At 38.3% G+C, this 16762-nt stretch overlaps 1 protein-coding gene and 1 long non-coding RNA gene across 2 annotated transcripts; both read left to right on the top strand.

The window, feature by feature from the left end:
* Nucleotides 1-10536: 10536 nt before the first annotated feature.
* On the top strand, nucleotides 10537-11910 carry LOC127536012 (uncharacterized). Its single transcript, XR_007944993.1, has 3 exons — nucleotides 10537-10600; nucleotides 11329-11437; nucleotides 11597-11910. It is a non-coding gene; the product is annotated as an uncharacterized LOC127536012 (long non-coding RNA).
* A 1243-nt stretch (nucleotides 11911-13153) lies between these two features.
* LOC127536003 (E3 SUMO-protein ligase ZBED1-like) lies at nucleotides 13154-15532 on the top strand. The gene is made up of 2 exons (XM_051955131.1): nucleotides 13154-14294; nucleotides 14425-15532. Exons 1-2 carry the CDS (start codon nucleotides 13216-13218, stop codon nucleotides 15116-15118), a joined length of 1773 nt encoding a protein of 590 aa, XP_051811091.1. The 5' UTR covers nucleotides 13154-13215; the 3' UTR covers nucleotides 15119-15532.
* The last annotated feature ends 1230 nt before the right edge of the window (nucleotides 15533-16762 follow it).

The raw sequence follows: 16762 nt of genomic DNA on the forward strand, positions 1-16762 counted from the left end.
CTGATTGTTGTCCTATGGACAGACTCTCCCACCTCAGCTATAGATCTCTGCAGTTCATCCAGAGTGATCATGGGCCTCTTGGCTGCATCTCTGATCAGTCTTCTCCTTGTTGGAGGTGAAAGTTTAGAGGGACGGCCAGGTCTTGGTAGATTTGCAGTGATCTGATACTCCTTCCATTTCAATATGATTGCTTGCACAGTGCTCCTTGAGATGTTTAAAGCTTGGGAAATCTTTTTGTATCCAAATCCGGCTTTAAACTTCTCCACAACAGTATCTGGGACCTGCCTGGTGTGTTCCTTGGTCTTCATGATGCTCTCTGCACTTTAAACAGAACCCTGAGACGATCACAGAGCAGGTGCATTTATACGGAGACTTGATTACACACAGGTGGATTCTATTTATCATCATCAGTCATTTAGGACAACATTGGATCATTCAGAGATCCTCACTGAACGTCTGGAGTGAGTTTGCTGCACTGAAAGTAAAGGGGCCGAATAATATTGCACACCCCACTTTTCAGTTTTTTATTTTTTAAAAAAGTATAAAATATCCAATAAATTTCGTTCCACTTCACGATTGTGTCCCAATTGTTGTTGATTCTTGACAAAAAATTAAAATTTTATATCTTTATGTCTGAAGCCTGAAATGTGGTGAAAAGTTGAAAAGTTCAAGGGGGCCGAATACTTTCACAAGGCACTGTGTGTACTTGGACTTTAAATTCACAGGTATTTACCATTTATAACAGATTTTATTGATTTTTGATTATTTTAAATGTACAATTACATGTTTAAAATAAGGGACTGCACAGTGGTAGAGTGGTTAGTACTTTTGCCTTGCAGCAAGAAGATCCCCGGTTCAAATCCCGGCCTGGGATCTTTCTGCATGGAGTTTGCATGTTCTCCCTGTGCATGCATGGGTTTTCTCCGGGTACTCCGGCTTCCTCCCACAGTCCAAAAATATACTGAGGTTAACTGGATACTCTAAATTGTCCGTTGGTGTGAATGTGAGTGTGATTATTTGTATGTAGCCCTATGACAGACTGGTGACCTGTCCAGGGTGTCCCCTGCCTTCACCCGAGTCAGCTGGGATAGACTCTAGCACCCCCCGCGACCCTAGTGAGGATAAAGCGGTGTATAGAGAATGGATGGATGGATGTTTAAAATAAATCATTTAATTATAAAATACATATTAAATTTCCCAAAACAATACATCCTTGTTTATATGGACTGAATGAATAACTGCAACTCATTCAACCATTATAAGTGAAGAAAGCATTTGTTTTTTTCGAAACACGTGTTATTTAGTCATTCTTCTCTTTGTTGGCCTTTAGGTGGTATTTCTGTTCTCTCTCAGAAGGTCGAGGAAAGGACATTCTGCTCATTTCTTTCTGTGAACAGCATTTAGTTTACTGAGGTAAAGACTTCAGCTCACCCAGAGTGGCATTTTGAACTGTGCCTCAGCAGCCCTGACCTGCTTTTCTACTGTAATGGCTTTGCATTACAGCCAGTTCCAGCTTACTGAGTCTTAAGATTGAGCCCTTTGCAGTTCAAACAGGTGTGACATTCAGACAAGCTGTTTTCCTTTGTCCTTGGCCACAAATCTAGACATCCTAAATTTTGGTCTTCTGTAGTTAGCTAATGCAAGGGGAATGCTTGGGGGAAATATATCAGCAGAAATATATTCCCTCTATGTAATAAATTCTATTCATGTTTTCAGTGCTCTAAATTTTAGATCTCCAACACAAATTCAACATTTGTTTGCAAACTATCCCATTTTATTTTGAATCATTACTCAATGAGAGATTATGTTCTATCTATGTTGTCAACAGTATCTCAACAATTAAGACTGACAAAGTGTACAGAGTCATAGTTTGACATGAAATGCTCCTAAAAGTACAAATTCCAAAACTCACTCCAGGAGGCGACACATTAATTGAAAAATAATTTTAAGAGATTCGGAGGTTCAAGTTCAAATTTATTTGCCATTTGCAGTATAAAACCACATTGGGAAAAAAGGTGCAAGAGCTCAAAGTGCACTGTCAACATCTAAAAAACAACAGCAGTACAGAAGAAAGTAAAACAATAACTCAACAGAGAACATAACAAACAATGCCACATAAAATACCTAAAAATAAAATGCTAAAAACCAATAAATAGTTCGTAACAGAAATAAAAACATATTAAAAAACAAGATACATTATTTAAAGTGATCACAGCTTGTGGGAAGAAGCTCTTAAAGTGACGAGACGTGGTACATTTGATTGAGCGATATCTTTTCCCTGAGGGAAGGACTTCAAACATGGTCCTGGCAGGATGGCCTGAGGAGTCCTTTACAATTTGTAAAGCTCGGTTTAAGAGTCTCGCTTTATATTTGGCCTCCAGGAGCGGCAAGGTGTAGCCAATTGTCCTTCTGGCTGAACAGACCACTTTGTCCAAAGCTTTCTTTTCTTTCAAGGTGAGATTACCAAACCACACAGTGAAAGAGCTGGTTAGCACACTTTCAATCACACAATGATAAAAGTTTAAAAGAATCTTCGTATTTTGGGTGAATTTCCTAAGTTTGCACAAGAAGAAGAGGCGTTGTTTAGCCTTTTTAACAATGCTGGTAGTATTTGAGTTCCAACTCAGATCATTTGAAAGAGTGACACCCAAAAATTTACAGTTTTCAACAATCTGCACCTCAGTATCCTGAATTGTAATGGGCAAATGGTTTCTCTTGTGACGAAAATCAATAATCAACTCACAAGTTTTTGAAGTGTTTAGAAGCAAGTTGTTTTCTTTACTCCAGCAAACATCATTCTCTACCTCTTCTCGGTAATGTGATTCGTCGTTTGAGCTAATAAGTCCAATGATGGTTGTATCATCTGCATATTTGATTATCACATTACTCTCATGCGATATTTTACAGTCATGTGTATACAAGGTAAACAGCAGTGGGCTTAAAATACATCCCTGTGGGGAACCAGTACTGACACATAACTCATCAGAAATGCAGCCATTGATTTTGACCTTTTGTGGTCGACAAGTTAAAAAATCTAAGATCCACTTACAAATGGTATCATCTAGTTCAAGAGATTTCAGCTTGTGAACAAGCTTTGATGGGACCATCAAGTTAAAAGCTGAACTATAATCTATAAAAAGCATTCTTGCATATGAGTTCCCTTTGTCAAGATGCTTATAGACAGAGTTCAAAGCAAAGGAAATAGCGTCCTCAACACTTCTGTTTTGTCTGTATGCAAACTGCATCGGATCCACAGACAGAGGTATCTGATCTCTAATATACTCCAACACCAAACGCTCGAAGGTTTTCATGAGAACGGATGTGAGGGCCACTGGCCGATAGTCATTCAGACATGTCACAAGTGTCTTCTTGGGCACAGGGATTATGATTGACCTTTTGAAGCTGAGTGGTACAATACACTGCCTGAGTGACATGTTAAAAAGGTCTGTAAGAACAGGAGCAAGTTGCTCAGAGCACAGTTTAAGAACACGTGGAGGAATGCGATCTGGTCCAGGGGCCTTCCTGGCCTTGGTCCTAGACAAAACCCTCTGGACGTCCTCCTGGAGAACAGTAAAACCTTGACTGCACTGCACATTACAAGCAGAAAAATCAACAGGTTCAATGTCCTCAGTTTCAAAGCGGCAATAAAACTGATTAAGTTTGTTAGGCAAAGAGGGGTCAGAAATCACAGCGGATCCTCCGTTTGGTTTCCAGGAAGTAATGGAGTTCAGGCCCCTCCACATGCGTTGTGAATCCCCCTGCATGAAATGTCCCTCTAACTTGAGCCCATAGGCACGCTTTGCAGCTTTTATGGAATGTTCCAAAGAATATCTGGATAGCTTATAAGCAACAGCATCACCAGATTTAAAAGCCGCATTCCGCTGTTGAATTTTAATGTTTACATCAGCATTAATCCAAGGGTTCTGACTAGCATGTCTTTTAATTACCTTCTTAGGAACACAGCAGTCAGTACAAAATTCAATATACCCAGTGACAGCTTCACAGTATTCATCCAAATCCTCTGAATGAAACACAGACCAGTCTGTAGCATCAAAGCACCCTTGTAGTTTAATGTCACTCTCTTTTGTCCAGCACTGGACAGTCTGTAGAGCTGGCTTTGATTGTCTGCTCCTCTGTATGTAGGTAGGAAGAAGGAGTACAGAGGAGTGATCAGATTTTCCAAAAGCTGGTCTGAGGCTCGACCGATAAGCAGACTTGACGTTGCTGTAACAATGATCCAGAAAATGCGCTCCTCTAGTAGGGTATTTAATGTGCTGATAGTAGTTGGGAATAACAGTTTTAAGATTGCATTTGTTAAAATCACCAGCTACTATAACCGCGGCGTTAGCATGGGAGTTCTCAAATTTATGTAAGATGCCACTTAACTCAGCCAGAGCAGCGGAAGAATCCGCCCGTGGATGTATGTAAACAGCACACAGAAGCAACACAGAGAACTCCCGGGGGAGATAAAAGGGGCGGCACTTCACAGCCAACCCGTACCGTCCCCGCTCTGAGGCTCAGGTGAGAGGCGTGTGTGGCGATCCCTCCGCCCAGTTCCCTCACTCTCCTCCCGGTCTCCGTGACTCGACTCATGGTTTCTCTTGCCCCAAGCAGGGCACACATCAAAATCAGTGCACTTCAGTTCGGGAATAACATGTAGTAGTCCACAACCTTCATCCCGAATCTTCAGAAGCGCCTCCCGATCATATTTAACCGTGGCAAGTGTTACAGAAACGAATAAAAAAGCTCTTGCTACGGTGCCTTCGCCCGGCGCCATTTTGTCAGGTTTGTTGATTAACTTAACATACTGTATATGGTGGCTGCCATAGAGGTAATGAAAAATGCACTTGCAATGTTTAAAGAATATTCTTTGTTATTATTATTGTTCTGGAAAATATTTTAACAGCTACTGTGGTGAGAAGATCTTTTTATTTCCTTTCACTAAGCTATTTTTGTTTGGTTTTGGGATGATTGATTTCCCAAACACTAACTAATGACTTCAAGTGAGGAAACAACTTTTTTTTTCCCAACCACAACTACACACAGTCATGCCCTTAAAAAATTGGAAATAGACACATAGCATTTCAGCTCAAGTGCAGATGTTTAGCTTTAATTTGAGGGTATATACATGCAAATCAGGTGAATGGTGGAGGAATAGCACTGCATCTTATATGTGCCCTCCACTTTTTTAAGGGACCCAAAGTAACTGGACAATTGGCTGCTCAGTTGTTCCATGGTCAGGTGTCTGTTTTTCCTCATTTTATTTGCAAGGTTCAAATAAAAGTTCTGGAGCTCATTTCAAGTGTGGTATTTGCGTTTGGAATCTGATGAGGTCAACTCTCAATATGATGTCCAAGGAGCTGTCACTATAAGTGAAGCAAGCCATTATTAGCCTGAAAAATCCAAACAAACCCATCTGAGAGATAGCAAAAATATTAGGTGTGGCCAAATCAACTGTTTAGTGCATTTTTAAAAAGAAAGAATGCACTGGTGAGCTCAGCAATGCCAAAAGACCCAGAAGACCACACTGCATGAAAAGCCAGGTTATCGACCCTGTGAATTGCGGACAACCTACCTACTTCTCCACTGTTCTTGGCTGCTCTCAGGCTGTGAACAACCAGTCAGCACGGGCTGAGAACGGCCTAAAACAGAACATGTTTGTGGGGTAGGGGGGTGGGTGTGTGGGGCAAAGGGGGAGTGATACTCCACACCTCGGGCAAGGCAGAGGTGTGAAAACTAATTAGCATCCAGCCTGTCTGTCTCCGTGACTCAGGACACCGATTGAATGAAACAAGACATGGCTGCAGAAAAATACTGTGTCATGATTGATTGATACATCTGTTGCTACTGGTCAACCCCTGGGCCATGAAATACCCCCCCCCCCCCCCCCCTACCTCCTCACCCCCACTCATAACAATAATAGTAATTATTATTATTACTATTATTGACACTTTAATAAATACGGATCGTGCAAAATTAGTTAACCTACATACTTGTTATTGGTAACCAATGAGCTATCCTATCAATGACACCAATCAATGACAATTTATTGGGAGGGAAACAATATGACATGTTGATAATGTTGAAAAAAAAAAGAGCTTTATTGAACAGTATAGACTGCAAGAGTTCCAAAAATCTAAAATTAAAATTACAAGATAAACTGTTCTTTAAAAAAAGGAAAGAAAACACACACACACACACACACATTTCAAAACAAATTAAAAACTAAAAAATGAACCAGTTCATCTCTCACTCTGAACTGGTGTCAGACATCAGCTCTGGCTTAAAATGTCTCTTTGCTGCTGCTGTGTCATACTTATGTGGCTTCAGTCTGTCAGACGGCTGTCCACCGTGAAAACGCCTGTGATGTACAGGGGCCTGTTTCACGAAGCAGGTTCAAGAAACTCTGAGTTTAATCTTCAACTCTGAGTTGATCTACTCTAAGATAGAAAACTCTCAGTTTTCGGTTTCACAACGGCTGATTTGAGTTGGTTTAATCAACTCGGAGTAGTTTCACTCAGAGTTAAACGCGTGCACCGCAACTCTGAAAAGACACCATCAATGGATCTCGATTCGAAGAGTCACCATGGCAACGGGGAAGTGAAAGGTTGCGTTTTTGAACTGGAAATTTTTAACGCGCTCATATGGCGAGTTTGAACACGTTTTAAGAAAGAAGTGCAACACCACTGCAGCTGCAAAAGAGGGGGAGACGGCGTGGAGAACATTGCTGCCCGGGTCATTGCGTAAGTTTAAATTTAGTCAATTGCAATCGTAATAATATTACAGGGGAAAAACTGTCTGAATGGTAAAAAATTAAGTTATTTCATTTAGGTGAAATCCCGAGGGGGTGAAGCGCACGTGGCAGCAGCTTAAGATGAAATATAAAAACATTGTTCAAACAGGTAAGACCTCGGCATTATTTCATGGAGGTACACACGTGGACAAAATTGTTGGTACCCCTCAGTTAAAGAAGGAAAAACCCACAATTCTCACTGAAATCACTTGAAACTCACAAAAGTAACAATAAATAAAAATTTATTGAAAATTAAATAATCAAAATCAGCCATCACTTTTGAATTGTTGATTAACATAATTATTTTAAAAAACAAACTAATGAAATAGGGCTGGACAAAAATGATGGTACCCATAACTTAATATTTTGTTGCACAACCTTTTGAGGCAATCACTGCAATTAAACGATTTCTGTATTTGTCAATGAGCGTTCTGCAGCTGTCAACAGGTATTTTGGCCCACTCCTCATGAGCAAACAGCTCCAGTTGTCTCAGGTTTGATGGGTGTCTTCTCCAAATGGCATGTTTCAGCTCCTTCCACATATGTTCAATGGGATTCAGATCTGGGCTCATAGAAGGCCACTTTAGAATAGTCCAACGCTTTTCTCTCAGCCATTCTTGGGTGTTTTTGGCTGTGTGTTTTGGATCGTTGTCCTGTTGGAAGACCCATGACCTGCGACTGAGACCAAGCTTTCTGACACTAGGCAGCACATTTCTCTCCAGAATGCCTCGATAGTCTTCAGATTTCATCGTACCTTGCACACTTTCAAGACACCCTGTGCCAGATGCAGCAAAGCAGCCCCAAAACATTACTGAGCCTCCTCCATGTTTCACCGTAGGGACAGTGCTCTTTTCTTCGTATGCTTGGTTTTTGAGTCTATGAACATAGAGTTGATGTGCCTTACCAAAAAGCTCCAGTTTGGTCTCATCTGTCCAAAGGACATTCTCCCAGAAGCTTTGTGGCTTGTCAACATGCATTTTTGCAAATTCCAATCTCGCTTTTTATGAGTTTTTTTCAGCAGTGGTGTCCTCCTTGGTCGTCTCCCATGAAGTCCACTTTGGCTCAAACAACGACGAATGGTGCGATCTGACACTGATGTACCTTGGCCTTGGAGTTCACCTTTAATTTCTTTGGAGGTTGCTCTGGGCTCTTTGGATACAATTCCAACGATCCGTCTCTTCAATTTGTCATCAATTTTCCTCTTGCGGCCACGTCCAGGGAGGTTGGCTACTGTCCCGTGGGTCTTGAACTTCTGAATAATATGAGCCACTGTTGTCACAGGAACTTCAAGCTGTTTAGAGATGGTCTTATAGCCTTTACCTTTAAGATGTTTGTCTATAATTTTTTTTCGGATGTCCTGGGACAATTCTCTCCTTCGCTTTCTGTTGTCCATGTTCAGTGTGGTACACACCTTTTCATCAAACAGCAGGGTGACTACTTGTCTCCCTTTAAATAGGCAGACTGACTGATTATGAGTTTGGAAACACCTGTGATGTCAATTAAATGACACACCTGAGTTAATCATGTCACTCTGGTCAAATAGTTTTCAATCTTTTATAGAGGTACCATCATTTTTGTCCAGGCCTGTTTCATTAGTTTGTTTTTTTTAAATAATTATGTTAATCAACAATTCAAAAGTGATGGCTGTTTTTGATTATTTAATTTTCAATAAATTTTTATTTATTGTTACTTTTGTGAGTTTCAAGTGATTTCAGTGAGAATTGTGGGTTTTTCCTTCTTTAACTGAGGGGTACCAACAATTTTGTCCACGTGTGTACTTCAGTTGATCGTGTTTTACATTGTGAAGTAGCCGAAATATTAAGTGGCTGTTTGACTGTCCAGTTGTTTTATCCACACATAGCCTAAATGTCTGCATCCATATCATGTATCATGTTCTGTTAAATAATTAAGCCTATTTAAACTAACACAGACTTCTGTTCAGCCAACAGAAAGAAAGCAGATGCCTGTAAAACAGATGGTATAAAAGGTCATGGATGCATGTGTATATATATATATATATATATATATATATATATATATATATATATGGCATGCCGTTTAGGAAATTATATATATAATGAAAGTCGATATATATATAATGAAACTTGATATATATATAATGAAAGTTGATATATATATAATGAAAGTCGATATATATATATAATGAAACTTGATATATATATAATGAAAGTCGATATATATATAATGAAACTTGATATATATATATAATGAAAGTCGATATATATATAATGAAACTTGATATATATATAATGAAACTTGATATATATATAATGAAAGTCGATATATATATAATGAAAGTCGATATATATATAATGAAACTTGATATATATATAATGAAAGTCGATATATATATAATGAAACTTGATATATATATAATGAAAGTCGATATATATATAATGAAACTTGATATATATATAATGAAACTTGATATATATATATAATGAAAGTCGATATATATATAATGAAACTTGATATATATATAATGAAACTTGATATATATATAATGAAACTTGATATATATATAATGAAAGTCGATATATATATAATGAAAGTCGATATATATATAATGAAAGTTGAGATATATATATAATGAAAGTCGGAATATAGAATGTTCAGATTTTCATTCCATCTATTCAAAGTTTCATTCCATATATTCAGACTTTTTCCTACTGAGCCCTGGAAGGACATGGCAAACAAAAACAGGAACCTTATTGGACATTTTCTCTTCAGATGAGCTCTTCTGTGATTATCTGTCTTCATGGTTGTCACAGGGAACGGCGACTACGTTTGAGAAAACAGGTAATTTTTAGAGATGTTTTGATTCTGAACACTGAACGTGTTAGCATTAGCTTAGCTACTTAGCTTCGACTACATTTGCATCCCTACATAGCTTAAAGGTTAAACACATGCACCATATGTTGATGATAATGATAATATCTATGTTTATCTTTATAGCTGGTCTTAAGGCTAATTACGAGGCAGAGGTCAGCTGCTGCCTGGACACATCCATGATCACGTCACTGGTGGGACACAATTGTACTGGATTTCAACTGAAGGCTGCTGTTCTGTCCAAACTGAGACATTTTTATTGGGACATACCCTCCACTGTTGTTAGCTTTTGATTCAATAAATTTTTTTGAGATGAGGAAATCACTATTGCATGTTTCTCGTTAAATACCCTACTTTTATGGTATATCACTACAGCATGCACTTTTTATATTTTCCATCAATTTCACCCAAAAGTTGAATAACTATTTGTGAGCAGTGTATGTAGACACATAATAGAAGCACATTTCAATAATATATCTGCTGCAGTAGTGCAGTTTATCTACCTAGATTGGTGTAACAGTAAAAAAACAACAACATATGCTACTGATGTCTCTGACTAAAATCTGCTTGAAAAGCACAACTGCTTATCTGTCAAAATGTGTGTCACAAAAGTGTGCACTGAACACTGAATAAAGTCTCTGTAGATTATAGACAAAATTTGCATCTCTCATCACAAATTTCTGTTTATTCACCCAAAGTGCATGGGTAAAATACAAAACAGGTGACTTTCGACTTTCATTATATATATATCAACTTTCATTATATATATATATATCAAATCTTTTTTTCCTACCGAGCCCCGGAAGGGACATGTCCGTATGGCGAAGCGACAATGAAGGACACTCACCCGGACCAGAATTTTATTGAGTTTTATTTTGAAATCGGCCTGAAATACACAGACATTCAAGCAGTGCGATGCGCTGAGAGTCTGCCATGCAGACCAGCGATCCTGATAATGGTAAGTTTTATTTCTCCAACATCCTGCTGTTATCCTACTATGAATACGCTAGCTACAACAGTCCCACATCAGTATTATGAACGTTCCGCCAGCTAACGCGGTCCGGACACCGGATCACTGATTAGAGGTTGGCGTTGAACTATTGTTTGCCAGCCAGTTAGCCGCTAGTAAGCTAACAAGCTATGAAACAACTCCTTATAAAACCGGAGGAAAGCAGCAGCAATATTTCAGTCCAAGACCTGTATTCAGAACCTCCCACGCTGTTACACAATGACCCATTAATCATATTACTGAACTGTATGGTTATCATTGAAATTTTCCTTGAAGAACCAGTGAACTCTTTGCGAACACATTTTAATTTATGTGTTGATTATGTTTCGTATCAGTAATACAAGTCTAAAAAACTGATTCAAATGATCAAGTTAACACAATGAAGTAAAGAGTACTGGTAATCTGCAGCTATTTTCATAATTTCAAGGTAAAATTCTGATGTGTGATTTTCTAGCTTTGCAGATGTGGAAATCCAATGCACTGATTTCTTATACACAGATGCTTTTGGTGTTTTTTGTTGTAAAATAAAACAAGGCATTTATCACTGTTGGAAATTATTACAGGTATTATTTGTAACACTTTCTAACATTGTATGGACAAAGCAATAAATCAGTTAATGGATAAAATCATTTGTATTACAGATGCTATCAACAGCATGTCTTGTTCATTTTATTTAGTTGTCGGCCTTGGATGATGAGGTCCAGTTACCAGGAGCAGTAGTCCGCAGCTTACTGGTTCCGTCCTGCAGCTCCTCCACGCTGTCCTCCTCTCTACAGACCAAATCAAGTAAGATCTGTTTAGACTATGCAGACATCAACATGATCAGTATGTTATCTTTTGACTCATCCTAAAATCACAAAATAGAACATTTACTTTAAGTTAACTGTGTTTATGAAAATAGAAAATAATTACTGACAACTAGTACTTTTTGGTGCTTTTATGCAGGAAAAGGGAACCAGGAAGCTGCTGTGGATCCTCTGCAGTATCTGGAGAGGTCAGAGGAACGGTTCTTGGAACAGATCGGAAGACACCAAGACGTGACCGCTGCCATGCTCCAGAACATCCAGAAGATGAATGAAAACCTTGGTTGCACTGATGGGACGCATGGTGTCGGTGCTGGAGCAACTGTCCCAGAATTAAACTGCATTGTTGACTATTGGCTTTTCTAGAAAATAAATCTTTTTTAGTACTTCACCTGTTTTGTATTTTACCCATGCACTTTGGGTGAATAAACAGAAATTTGTGATGAGAGATGCAAATTTTGTCTATAATCTACAGAGACTTTATTCAGTGTTCAGTGCACACTTTTGTGACACACATTTTGACAGATAAGCAGTTGTGCTTTTCAAGCAGATTTTAGTCAGAAACATCAGTAGCATATGTTTTTTTTTTTTACTGTTACACCAATCTAGGTAGATAAACTGCACTACTGCAGCAGACATATTATTGAAATGTGCTTCTATTATGTGTCTACATACACTGCTCACAAATAGTTATTCAACTTTTGGGTGAAATTGATGGAAAATATAAAAAGTGCATGCTGTAGTGATATATCATAAAAGTAGGGTATTTAACGAGAAACATGCAATAGTGATTTCCTCATCTCAAAAAAATTTATTGAATCAAAAGCTAACAACAGTGGAGGGTATGTCCCAATAAAAATGTCTCAGTTTGGACAGAACAGCAGCCTTCAGTTGAAATCCAGTACAATTGTGTCCCACCAGTGGCGTGATCATGGATGTGTCCAGGCAGCAGCTGACCTCTGCCTCGTAATTAGCCTTAAGACCAGCTATAAAGATAAACATAGATATTATCATTATCATCAACATATGGTGCATGTGTTTAACCTTTAAGCTATGTAGGGATGCAAATGTAGTCGAAGCTAAGTAGCTAAGCTAATGCTAACACGTTCAGTGTTCAGAATCAAAACATCTCTAAAAATTACCTGTTTTCTCAAACGTAGTCGCCGTTCCCTGTGACAACCATGAAGACAGATAGATAATCACAGAAGAGCTCATCTGAAGAGCAAATGTCCAATAAGGTTCCTGTTTTTGTTTGCCATGTCCTTCCAGGGCTCAGTAGGAAAAAGTCTGAATATATGGAATGAAACTTTGAATAGATGGAATGAAAATCTGAACATTCTATATTCCGACTTTCATTATATATATATTAACTTTCATTATATATATATATCGACTTTCATTATATATATATCAAGTTTCATTATATATCAAGTTTCATTATATATATATATCAAGTTTCATTATATATATATCGACTTTCATTCAATATATAATTTCCTAAACGGCATGCCATATATATATATATATATATATATATATATATATATATATATATATATATATATATATTAGGGCTGGGAAAAATAGCGCGTTAACGAATTGCGTTATTTTTTTCATTTTAACGCACTAAAATTATTTAACGCATTAATTAAAAGCCACCACTAGTTGGCAACAGCGCGCCAGTGCGTAGTAAGCAGAGACGAAGAAGAGTCACTTCCGCTATGGCTAGGAGGCTAACATAAAAACAAACTTGAGCTAGCGATGGAAAAGAACAGAGAATCACTTCTAAATGGACAATTTAAGTTCAAAATATTGCCAGATGGAGCTTTGGACAAGACAAAGGTTACCTGTATTTACTGCAAAGGGGAATTTAATTACCACCGCAGTAATTCGTCATTGCTTTATCACCTAAAAGCAAAACATCCCGGCGTGTTGAAGTCAGACAGTGGATCACGGCAAACAACTTTGGAGCAGTACAGGGCAAGAGGTGGGGTGAACTCTGAACAGACTAACAAAAGGATTACTGATGCAATTACCTGCTGGATAGCAACAAATTGCCGACCGGTGAACATAGTGGAAGACGCCGGATTATGTGAAGTTATTAAAGCTGCTACGGGAGACACGACATACAAGTTACCAGCTCGAAAAACCATTATGTCCCGGGTTGAGGAGTTGTATGACAACAAACGAACAGAAAAACTAGAGGCTTTGGGAAAAGTACCATATGTTTCCCTTACAGGAGATCACTGGACTTCTTTTGGTAACGATAATTATTTGGGAGTAACAGCTCACTTTATAGACAACGATTGGTGTCTCCAATCATTTGCACTGACTGTCAGCAAAACAACCGAGCGCCACTACGCAGAGGCGTGCGCACAGCACTTCGAAGATATTGCACAGGATTGGGGCATTGAAAACAAAGTGACCACTCTGGGAACTGACAGCGCTCGTAATATGGTTGCCGCGGTGAGGCAGCTGCCCTATGAGCATTTGCCGTGTACTGCACACGCGATACAACGGTCAATCTGTGTTTCACTATCTGATAGTGGCATCGACGCTGTCTTGGCCAAATGTCGAAAACTGGTTGGCCATTTTAAACACAGTCCTTCCAACACCCGAGAGCTTAACGCTCAGCAAGTTGCACACCATCAAAAAGAAGAGCCACTTATTCAAGACGTCCCAACAAGGTGGAACTCAACTTTAGCCATGATTCAAAGAGTTTTGCAAAACAGAGAACCAATAGGAGCAACACTGAGAGAGCAGCACAGTAAACTGTCCATGCTGACTGACCAAGAATGTGCCAAGCTTCAGCGGTTATCAGAGCTTCTTGAACCATGCAGGTGAGATTTTGTTTGCTTGTTTTTTATATAGTTTACTGTTTCCACATTTAAGTGTTTAAGTGTGTTAAGTGTACAAAAGCTAAAAAAAAAACAAAAAACTAAACACTCATGATTCTGTTTCTTTTTACAGATATGTCACAGAAATACTGGGTGGGGAGCACTACATCTCCTGCTCAGTTGTGCTTCCTGCCTTTTGCCACCTCTTTCGTGTCATGGAGCCATCAGAGGATGATCCTGTCCATATTGTTAAGTGGAAAAAACTCTTTTCAGAAGACCTGGCAAAGAGAAAAGAAAATTCCAACCTCGCCTGGCTGAAGTTGGCAACAGCTCTGGATCCTAGATTTAAGGACCTAAAATGCCTGCCTAAAACTGAGAGAGGAGATGTGTGGAATTCCATAGCAGATCTACTAAAAGAGAAAGAAAAGCCCAAGGCCCCAAGTCCTGAAACAACAGATGTACCAGATGTACCTGCAAAGAAGGCAAAGGTCTTCCTACTATCATCATCAGATTCAGACGCCGATGAAGAGGAAGAGACCAACCTAAGTTTGATAAACCGGTACAGGTCAGAAACCAAACTTGAAATGGATGCCTGCCCTCTGCAGTGGTGGTTGAATAGAAAGGGCTCATATGGTAAACTAGCACTTCTTGCACGCAAGTATCTCTCTTCACCTGCCACCACTGTGCCCTGCGAAAGATTATTCTCCCTCTCAGGACATGTTGTTCAAAAGAAGAGGGCATCTCTATCTTCTGCTAATGTGGAGAGACTGGTGTGCCTTAGCAGTTGGCTCAAGGTGAAAGACAAGGGCAAAGGACAAGTTGGTTAAACTGACTGAATCAGTATTGGCCTAGAGTACCAGCTAACTGAAGATTTTCCTGAACAAATAGAAAGTACACATTTATGAACAAGTACAGAATACAGTTACAGTCACACAAATGATTTAATATTTTTCAGCTAAACATTTTTGACTTTTCAAGTTTAATTTTTTATTCCCTACAGCTGAAGATCAATGTTAGCATATTGTTCACATCGAGTAATAATAAGAATAAGCTATTTGTGGCAGCTTGACTGTTAAGGTCAGTCTTCACTGTTTACATTAAGGAACTGTTCTTGAATGTTTTGAATCATTATTGCACTTTGAAAAGCTGATTTTTTAAGCTTTATATTTGAACACGTTCTTAAAAATGTTATAAATGCACTTTCAATGCAACATTTTGTGAGAATAAACGCTGTTATGGCATTTTTTGTGTGGTCATTATACTTTATAATTACTATAATTTTTAATCGCGATTAAAGAAATTAATCGCGATTAATCGCAGTTAATTTTTAAAAAAAAATGCAGTTAATTAGTTAATTTTTTTTAATCGATTCCCAGCCCTAATATATATATATATATATATATATATATATATATATATATATATATATGATTATTTAGTTCTCTTTTGTGTCTTTTTTTGTCTTTTGGCCCCTTCACACCACAACAGACCTTGTAACTGTAAGTAGGCAACACTCCAAAGATTTATCCAAATGGGAGTTTAAGTGTACTGAAACATGTCACTGATCTAGGATGAAGAGGATGAAACTGTGTCTGCTGACTTTACAGAGGGGGATCCAGAAAGGCATACAGAGTTATGTTATTGATGGTTCTCTTCCCATTCACATTTTGGGTGGAATGCAGAGTGTGACATTTAGCCTACACTTAAGTATTGCACATTCTCATCTTTTTTAACAGAGCATGGCTGGACAGCTGCAGGATGGTCCCTCAACGTCCACTGCAGTGAGATGGATGTTCAGGAAACACCAGAGGTTCATTCCATGGAATTCATGTGCAACTGTATAATTTAATGTCCTCTATGTATTCCCAGTTATCAGTAAAACAGATTTACAAACTGCATTTGCTGAGAAAAAAAAAAAAAAAAAAAAAAAAACAGATTCGGAGGGCAGATCTAGAAATTGAAATACTGAAACACAAGTTAGAGGTGGGTGATTGTTACAGGTGAATTATGTAAACTACTGGAAAATGAACTGACCTATCTCTTTTATTTGTAGGAAATAAAGAAGACCAAATGAAATGTGTATTGTGTCTTTATTTGCTGTGGTGGTGATGATGGTGACTTAAACTCTGAAGTTTGTTTGTTTGTTTATTAAGAACCCCATTAGCCTCTGACACAGCTCAGAGGCTATTCTTCCTGGGGTCTTTCTCCTATTCATTACAAACAATGCACTTTTTATTATATATATATATATATATATATATACACACACACACACACACACACACACACACACACACACACACACACACACACCTATCATACAATTTAACAAAAACTACCGAGAGCTCAATGAGAAAGTCTGAAGACAAGAGAAACAAAAATACAAATACATAGCTGCATATTACAATTAATTACTACAATGATAACAAGTCATATTACATTCATTGTAAATTCATTTTAGTATTTCTTTT

The sequence above is a fragment of the Acanthochromis polyacanthus genome, chromosome 11 (genome assembly GCF_021347895.1).
Source record: "Acanthochromis polyacanthus isolate Apoly-LR-REF ecotype Palm Island chromosome 11, KAUST_Apoly_ChrSc, whole genome shotgun sequence".
Classification (NCBI taxonomy): domain Eukaryota; kingdom Metazoa; phylum Chordata; class Actinopteri; family Pomacentridae; genus Acanthochromis; species Acanthochromis polyacanthus.